Source organism: Necator americanus, chromosome I (assembly GCF_031761385.1).
Source record: "Necator americanus strain Aroian chromosome I, whole genome shotgun sequence".
NCBI lineage: Eukaryota > Metazoa > Nematoda > Chromadorea > Rhabditida > Ancylostomatidae > Necator > Necator americanus.
This window is the reverse complement of record NC_087371.1, coordinates 6,705,209-6,714,777: the sequence shown is the minus strand read 5'-3', so window position 1 is coordinate 6,714,777 and position 9,569 is coordinate 6,705,209. Positions and strand designations below refer to the sequence as shown.

At 40.6% G+C, this 9,569-nt stretch overlaps 1 protein-coding gene across 1 annotated transcript; it reads left to right on the top strand.

Annotated features, from left to right (window-relative positions):
* Window positions 1–5,131: 5,131 nt before the first annotated feature.
* Window positions 5,132–9,300, top strand: RB195_004729 (uncharacterized protein; the record flags this gene model as incomplete). The annotated part of the gene is made up of 14 exons (XM_064182704.1): window positions 5,132–5,232; window positions 5,297–5,378; window positions 5,667–5,780; window positions 5,847–5,978; window positions 6,052–6,303; window positions 6,385–6,555; window positions 7,395–7,499; window positions 7,602–7,688; window positions 7,797–7,916; window positions 7,981–8,074; window positions 8,209–8,291; window positions 8,378–8,515; window positions 8,596–8,715; window positions 9,172–9,300. The coding sequence occupies 14 exons, from the start codon at window positions 5,132–5,134 to the stop codon at window positions 9,298–9,300; spliced, it is 1,728 nt and encodes a 575-aa protein (XP_064033971.1).
* Between the last annotated feature and the right edge of the window lie 269 nt (window positions 9,301–9,569).

Here is a 9,569-nt window from a genome sequence, read left to right as displayed (position 1 = left end):
CTTCTTCCTTTTATTCTCTGTTCCTTTTTTTTGCAGCCGTTCCATATATTGTTAGGATACCTATTGGGTGTTATGTAGGCGTACTTCTCCAAACTAGGAATAATTTTCGATATGGTCTCTCTGAAGTAAAATAATGTGGCATTTCGATTTATCTGCGATTTGATAGTTGAGCTTGACTTTTCGTTATTTTTTCTGTCATATAACTTTTATATAACAATCATAGGTCCCAACGATAGTAGGTAAAGTGGGGAAAATGTAGTTGGAGGGGCGGGGGCACTTAGCCGCGCTCTTATTTCAGGGGCTCTATCTTCCTTTTTCTCTTAGCTTTAGCCTACATATCATCACAGATCCTCTAGAAACATAATTTAATGTTTAGGTTTTAGTGCTCCGATTGATTTAGTTGTATAATTCCAGAAATAAGCGCTCGGTTGAGTCCCCCTCCACTCCAACGACACTTTACACGCTAAAGTGATGTTTATTTCACAATAGTTGTAGAAATGAATGATTGTGGCTAATAATTTATAAAAATAGCTGTGATAGTAGATATCTACATCACTTAAATTATCACCTCAAATTATTACCGTTGTACGACTCTTCTCATGATTTCTTCCACAGATGTTGTGTGCATCGGTTTTCTAGAACTTTTCCCCGGAAACCCTCGTCATTTTCGAATGTCATCCTTCGCCAGCATTGCACTGCGCTGTCGTTTTCTTTGATACTCTCCACTGCGGCATTATCGATCGCCACATGTCGGAGGTCTCCTATAGCACACGAGCCCTCATGCCGTGCTTTTTCCTCTCTCCACTGCTCTATGTTTCTGTTTTTTTTTCCTAAGGAGAAAACTTGTTCCATTGTTCTGTGACTAGGCGAGATCTGTTACGAACATAACAGCAGAATATACGACTCTGTTTTCGATTTTCGGTGTTGAATCATCGTTGTGTGCGAAATTTTCGAAATTTCCTCCTCGTTACTTGTATTGCTAGTTTAATTTTGTTTTTTTTTTTTCATTGCTCTTGAGTAAAAGTTAGTAATACCCCGAGTACCGGGCATTCCATATACTAGGATTTTCTCGCTAAATTTATAATAATTTCGCTTTCATCATCTCTCAACCATCCCACTTCTACACAGTCCTGTTTTTGAATTTCTGTGTTTCCCGCGTGTCCATATCATTCCGATCTATGAATGGTCGCCATGATTGATCACTTCAAACCACCGCTTCCGTCCAAAGACTTACTCATTCCTCAAACACTGGACAACTTTTATGTTACGGTTTCCTTTTAGGGCACTGAGCACTTGGAATAGTGTTGTCGCGTTAGGAATAGGGTATACAGTTGTATTGCTGGTGAATTTCTCTTATTCTGCTGGCTAACTGTCTTAATGGTCCGTTAAAAACGACGCATTCATCTCAAAAAGACAAAGGTCCATTATTTCGCCGGACCCGGACACCTGCAGCTGTGAAATCTGGTCGGATGGCTGTTTCCCACTATGGGACCTGATCGGCTTCAAATCTGGTTGCTATTGCACTAGTTTTAGTACTAGTAGTCTTTACTCCTTGCCTGCGTCAATGGCTGTTGTCTCGTCGGAAGTTTATTAGGCTCATTGAAGCCAATTAGGCATTAGAGTGAATGAATGAGCTTGCAGCTGGAAAACTACGTTGCATTACTGGAATTATCCGAAGAAGAGACACGAAAAGAACTCGAAGGAAGATGTCTCTGAGGTAGGCCTTGACATTGGAGCGCCAATACTATTGTTCCCATTGCCCTGTCCATACAGTCAATTTACGGTCGCCTGGCTCTGTACTTATCGACACCATGCGAAAAAATAGCGAATCGCTATGAGAGTGCAGATAGATTGGGGACAGTGTCGCTTTATATCATTGTAGTTTTGCAGTTTCAGCAAAAAGCGGTCGTAAAGAAACAGTGGATACAAGTGATTGGGCTTTTGTAACCGACTATGACCGGCACTGAAACTAAAGGAAAAGATCCACCGGCTTGCCTAGAAAAGGAATGTTTTGAACTACAAATTCTGTAGTCTGTAACTGTGTTTATGCTTTGGAGTATTCGGGATGTTTAGGAGTATTCTACCCGTTTGTTTGTTAGATTATCTGGTCCATATGTGATTCAATCCATGTGGTTCTATACAGGCAGGTAGTTGTATCACACCAAATACTCGTTTTTCCAGAAGAAAGTCATTTCAACATTTTTTTGAAAAGAGTTGGATCTGTTTTTGAGAATCCTGTTCGTTCTGCTAAAAAAAATTGTCGGACTTGGTTGCATGAATGTCCCATGGATACATAGATTCTTTTTTGAGTAGTGTTTCGATTTGCGCTCGTATGTGAGGATGATTGCAATGCGACGTTGTACACATACACACACATGCTGCTGTTGTAATTTAAATTCATTGATCATTAGTGCAAGACGTAAATTGATCCTCTTTGAGGTTGGCGATACGCCTAACGATCCCCGCCCGCTGCGATTGGCAGTGTGTCATCGCGAGCGCGTCGCGTTTTTTTTTCTCCAGCGAGTAAGGTGACTAAAGTGCACGTTCACATTCGCTGTTATCGACTTTCCATAGGTCTTGCATCGTTCTACAGCCTATCTTAATCGCTTACTCTTAAATGTTCCCTATGCAGCTGCCACGTTCAATGAACGTACATATGTGTACTTTCTAATTTTACTATTTACGCTACGATTGATATCTATGGATTGTTTCTGATATGCGTGACAACTGGTAGATGCCTGATCATTGAACGCATGTTTTCTGATACTTTTGTTTGTCGCTGCTCGGGATCGGCGATTTCCTGGTGATCTCTATCGTGTACATCAGGCTCATATTTTCAATAGATGACATGAAAAAAGTTCAAGAAGATTACTGATAGCATTCGCGTAGATTTTGACAAAGTAGACTACATCGCGATTATTGATCCGTTCGTATCAGTTTATGTTCGTTAGAATTTTGGTATGTTTTTCTTGTGTAGCGCTTAAACTACGTGTGAGTACACATACGAAGGCATAGCGAAAGTACACTCGATGTGTAAAATTCGTTGTTACTGGACTTCATTGTATGGTGGTTTTATAATGCTGGATTTAACCGACGAGCCTATTGACAGCCAACAATTTGTTTGTCATCGCTTCTCATACAGAAACTATACTATACTAGAATATAGCGTGTGAAGACTGTTTTGTATATATCAACATAACTGTCTTCAAGGAATTGAAACTTATTGTTGAAGTAAGCTAAGAACTAAGATGGAGATTGTTATTTTGCAATCCACTTTTCTACAATTACAGGCATCTTTTCGGTTAAGCGTTGGGTATAACTGGGTGTTTGCTCTGTTGACGCATTTACTGCTAGATTTTCTAAGAGAGGGAACGAGATCATTCAACTAATTCAAATTCTAGGAGGAGCTGTCGCATTTTTATGTTGTTTTATATATATCATATATATGCTCTAGAAAAATGAATTTAAAATGAGAGTCTCCACTCTTACTTTCGAACAAATCAATCGAATATTCGATCATTTGGAGAAATAATTTTTTTTTTTTTGGAAATTCCAAGGTTTGGAACGAAGGTTAGCTTGAACACTCAAGTATATGAATAACAGTGGAGTCAGATGGTACATACCCTAGGAAGTTTTTTGCACTTTCTGAATAAGCGTAAACTTCAGCTATTAGCTCTCCTGTAGTTAGATTGCACTCATTTCTTAGAACAGGTTCCAGTCATACAACTAGAAGCAAGGAAATCAACAAGACTTCTGTGTTTTTAGAATGTTTCGACAACAAGAATATTGACGAATTGTTGCATGCCAATTAATCCGTTTTATTGACGGAGAGTCGAAGACTGTGCTTTTGTTGAGTGGAAATAGATGTTAGCATCCACTCTAAATGTCGTTGTGCAACAGTTGTAGGGGAAAACTAAGACACGATGCTTTTTGAGTTATAGTATTTATCACCTTAACAGACTGTTGGAGTACGTACGTAGATATTGGGGTAGAAGAAGTTTTTGGAATAAAAGCGACCTTATCGCAAGATAACAATAGTTCTGGTAACGCTTCCGCTGCAGAATCTCTGAATGCACCGTCCATTTATGCTGATACAATATGCATGTTGAAACGGTGAGTTTTTCGATGTTTGTAATTTAGAAAACGGTTTGGTATTTCTAGGCTAACACTAAAAAGAGGATGAAAGGTGGTCGACCAGTTTAAAGGCATCACCCCACGAATCTGAGGTGGTGCAGATTTCAGGTGGAGTATTCGTATACGGGATGGAAGACTACGGAGAGGGGGGTGATTCCGTCCATTTATTCCTAATTGCCGTAAAAAACTGCCCGGAAGATACGGCTTCAGGCGTTCTGGCGCACTATTTTCTACAAGGAGTTCGACTGGAGCGCGCCAGCCTTGTGCGGCGCCGCATCTTCCGGGCCGTTTTTTACGGCAGTTAGGAAGAAATGGACGGAATCACCCCCTCCCCCTCTCCGTAGTCTCCCATCCTGTATACGAATACTCCACCTGAAATCTGCACCACCTCAGATTCGTGGGGTGATGCCTTTAAGGAAGTTGTCCATCATATCATTAGTTAGGCCATCCTTCCAAAAATCCAGTTCGATTTTAGAAAATCTTTGGAAAACTTTAGACTTTTTCCACGTGTTTGTTGTCTAGCTATTATGTATTTATGCGATTTCAATTTATTTTTAATTCCGAATTTTTCAAAAATAGCGGTGAGGAAAGTGCATTCACCTGGAAAAAAAACCTGTTCAAGTTCTAGCTTCGCTTTGTTTATTCAGTCGGTTTTGTTTTCACGTATAAGAGGATTTTACGTCGCGTAATGTTTCCGTGGTCCTCTGCCTCCCGCTTCCTTTGTTTGTCCAACATGTGCTTGGTGCGCGCATACAAACGGTTGAATACTCGATTACAATGCAGTACTAGGGGACACTAGAAAAGTTGCGGTTCTTCATTTACACATGTTGTTTTTTTGCCACCATTTCACAGTGAAAAATCCGTGTAAAGGTCTCCAAATCCGAGGAATTATGTAATTTTGTCGTTGGTATGCATATGTGCACGTGATTGAATTTACTTTTTTCTCGTACTAACCACGCAAAATGGTTTTTTTTCTTTTCAGTGGTCAGCGTTGGTCATGTCCGCTCGTAAGACGAAAGTGACACGTTCGTCGGTACCGATCCGCAGTGAGGTCAGCTTTAGCGGTAGTTTCACTGGGTCAGCTGGCGAAGATTCGTTGTAAGTGATTGCTCTGTTGTCTTTGCGTTTTGTCTTAGTACGGTTTCCATTTAATGTATTTCAGCCAGTCGATCCTTGAAAGCAGTCGCTCACAGGAGAAAGAACAACTCACAGGCCTCAACAGCCGTCTCGCTACCTACATCGATGTAAGAAAATACGCAATCGTTAGAGCTAGAACATTGTGCGAGTTTTATGTTTGCGAAGCATAGAAATTAGTGTTTTTCCTTGGATTAAGATTCTGTAGATGGGTAGACTTAAATGGGTTGTCTCTTTAGTCTAGAAGCTTCGTTTCGATCTAAAAGTCCAAGCATTTTAGTCGTTTCTGAAGCCGAATTGTTAAAGCTATTTCCAAATCATGTTTTCATTCTCAGTTCATATTTTTAATGTATCAAAGATTCGCATATGAAAAAGGTCATGTTATCCTTGCTTTCCAGAAAGTGCGTCAGTTGGAGGCCGAGAACAACCGCCTCACCGTACAGATCAAGGATATCGAAATAGTTGAGAAGAAGGAAAGAAATAACCTTGCTGAGCGTTTCGATGCTGAACGGGTAGGTTCTCGCCATTACTGCTCTGGATGTATCTAAGGACCGAATCATAAGGCATCCTTTTTCCAGGCTCGCCTTCGCAATGCTCTTGAGGATGCTCGCGAACAAGCCGCAAAGTATGCTGTTGAGCGTGACTCGGCAATGGCTGAGCATGAGCGTCTCGCAACGAAGGTCGCCAAGCTAGAGAGGGATCTGAAGAAGGTCAGAATGTTCCATTGTTGGGAATCCTACTTTCTTTTGCCCACTAAATGGCAGTAAAATTGGTTTGGTTTAGTCAGAAGAGGATCGTCTGTCTGCGTTGTCCTTGGCTGAGTCGAGCACTGCTAAGCAGAAGAACATGCAAAACAGGCTTGATAAGGCAGAAGGCGATGTTGCTGATCTCGAAAAGGAGCTCGCTCGTCTGCGCATGCAGCTTGCAGCCTTGCAGAAGAACCTCGAAGACGAAAGCGTCCTTCGTGCAGCTGCTAACGCTAAGATCCAAGCGCTGACGGAGGATTTAGAATTCCAGAAGAAGCAGCACAAATCGGTTTGTGATCTTCAGTGTGTTTTCCTTGTTTTATTAGATTATCCAAGAAGATATTGCTAATTGAAATCGTTTCTTTTCTAGGCTCTGGAAGAAGTGCGCCACAAACGACAAGTTGATATGACCACATACGCCAAGCAGATCAACGACGAGTACCAGTCGAAGCTTCAGGATCAGCTTGCAGAGATGCGTGCCCGTTTCCAAGCTCAACTTTCTGCTAGCAAGGGTGCTTTTGAGGAGGCTTACAAGAACAAGGTGATTTGGTGATATTCTCAAAAATTCGAATTTTTCTCATCAGAACGGATATAAAATACAAAAATTTGGGTTCGGGCAAATCTTTGTTTTCCTCTTGCTTTGCTTTTCTATTATACCGGTGCACCATCTTTATTCGCTCCTTTGAGTTCTGACCTCTTTGGAAAAATAGCGTAACTAAGAATTCACATTTATTTTTCTAGTCGGCCAATTCAAAATGTCTGCATTTTCGTTGTTGTACGAGTTTGAGAACCTCATATAAGATCCTTGGAAGCGGTTTTTCCATTTATGTTTGCTTTTGAACTGAGAGAAAGTTGTGGAAAGTTGTGCCACAATCCCAGTACTGTAATATAATCACGGATACTCTTTTTGTGTTAGAAAAAATAGCCGGTGTTGAGGCTCAATATCACATATGAACTGTGGAGCGTAGTATTCAACGAAACATTCGATAACACTCTCTAAAAATAAACAGTAGGGATGGGACGAGTGTAGGCAATATTTCGAAACAATGGAATACACACACACGTACTACTCACTCGTATAAATATTCCAAAGTTTGCTTAGTTTATTTGTTCTAGGAAAGAGGGCTAAATTGATATTTTTACAGCTTTGAGTTATTGTATGTATAATTCATAAAAAGATTGTTTATTCTTCCCAAGTTGTACTCGAGTAACTGTTCATTCTCAGCAAAACTCGTCAATTTGAAAGTTGAAATTACTGTACCGTTAAGAGTTTACTGGTGAAATAAGATCATGTCTGTGTTAAAAGGGAAATAAAAATGTTTACTAAGCTACGCATGTGTTTCAATTTTTTTCTCAAGAGAATAAAACCCTAATATTTAGCTCAACGATGCTCGTGAACGTGCTGAAGCTGCTCACGATGAGGCGGCTCGCATGCGCATTCGTGTACACGAGCTGGAGAAGAGCGGCAGCACCCATGATTCTGTGGTGAGTGGTTACAGTCTGTTTTGGTCTTAATCATGTTTTATTCTTATATTCTTGCTCTTTTTCAAAATTTACTTTTGACGGCTATTTTTAATAATGCTTCAGATCGAGGGGCTCCGTCGCGAGCTTGCTGACGTGAAAGATGAACTGGATCGCGCCAGAAGATCATGGCAGGAAAGACTCGATGGAAAGGTCTGTTATAGTTCCATACAATTGGTTTTCTTCTACTTAATGGCACAGTTGTTCATCTAAACACTCCTCAAATTACTTAGTGAGGTTCTCTTCAAAAGAATTCTTTAGGAGCTGCGTATCGCTGAGCTGAACCGCGAGATCCAGCGTATGATGGATGAATTCCATGATCTGCTTGACGTGAAAATCCAACTTGACACTGAGTTGAACACTTACCGAATGCTGCTTGAAGTTAGTTATTCTGTTTGAGTTTTTCCTGTGCTCGTTTCCTTCATGTTATGTTCTGTTGTTCTAGTCTGAAGAAACTCGCCTCAACATCTCTGGTGGTGGTGGTCAGTCGCGTGACAACAGCATGACATCTCATCATGTCTCCTACTCATCTGGAAGTGGTTAGTTTTTTTTTCTTCATCTCAACTATTATCTCTTCTTTTTCATTTCATTAATGAGGATAACATTGGAGAAATTGTTTACTTGTTGCTAGTAAGCTATTTTGTTACGTGAGTAGTTATCATTTGCTATGTAGGAGGTGGAGCACGTGGTCTGAAGAGAGCCAGAGTTGAATGGAACGGCGATGAGGAACTCGATTTCCATAGACTACGTCAGAAGGTTAGTAAAGCATCAGTACGTATTTTCTATTTTTGTTCATTATTTAAGCGAATATTTCAAACACAAACTTACGTGTTTTATTTAAGCTCCAGAAGCACGTCGATGGTCCGGTTGGTATTGATGAGATTGACCCTAATGGACAATGGGTACGAATCTCAAACAGCACAGATGAGGAGGTCAGCATTGCACACTGGAAGCTACTTGTTCGCGCTGGCGGTAAAGAAGTAAGTCTGTGATATGTGTTTTTAAAGACTTTTTAAGGTGCTAAGGAAGCTTTTCATGGCTTTATTGTGGCTTTTTTCAGGTAACTTATCAGTTCAACACCCGCATGAAACTCGATCCTCACGGTCACGCCACCGTTTACTCGGCTGATTCTGGTGAGAAACACCGCCCGCCCACTGATTTTGTTATGAAGAAACAGAATGTGAGTTATTTATGTTATCTGACACTTTGTCTCCACTATTTAGTGGGGCGACGTGACCCGCAAGGCTATGAATGACTTATTGCATGGATATGCGCGAGCGAAGTGCTTTGGGCAACATCTGTCATAGATTTTAGCCATCTTCGTTCTGGGATGATGTACCTTCTCGTGAAGAATGCTTTCTATCTTACGTTTAATGAAAACTCTTGAAGTTGTCTCGTGTTAGTAGGTAACTTATTGAATTGGACATAGATATCCAGCAATTTCAGATTGAAAATTGCTGAAATTGAGAATTGCTTGAAGCTTCGTGAATGTAGGGAAGGAAAATTATACTTCGTATATTATCGTTATTATGAAAAATGCGTCAGGAACTCTAAAAGTTACGAATTAATTGGAATCGATGCACTGTTTTCGCCATATTTGGCTTTGTCTTATTTTTCATATTCCAATTTATTCTAGTGGCCGATTGGTGACAATCCCTCTGTACGACTCGAGGATCATGAAGGAGATCTCCGATCATCGGTTACTTTTGAGTCGGATGAATCCACAGACCCATCCGATCCTGCAGAGCGATGCAGCATTATGTGAAATGCTCTGATACTACACTAACTCTCATTTTATGGAATATTCCTCATGTTTTCATCTTTAGTTCTAAGCACTTAAGACCGTGCTCCTCTAGTTCGCTGCCGTTTATTTCTTTTTCTCCGTCGACATGCTGATATAGCAGTGTGTCGTGGATACTTCCATCATTATCTCGCCCAGCTTTTCCTCTCTTCCAAACGTTTGATATCTCTCTGACGTCATCTCGTACCGTATACGATTTTCCGAGTGTTAGTTTATCGTCATCCGTTGTTGTG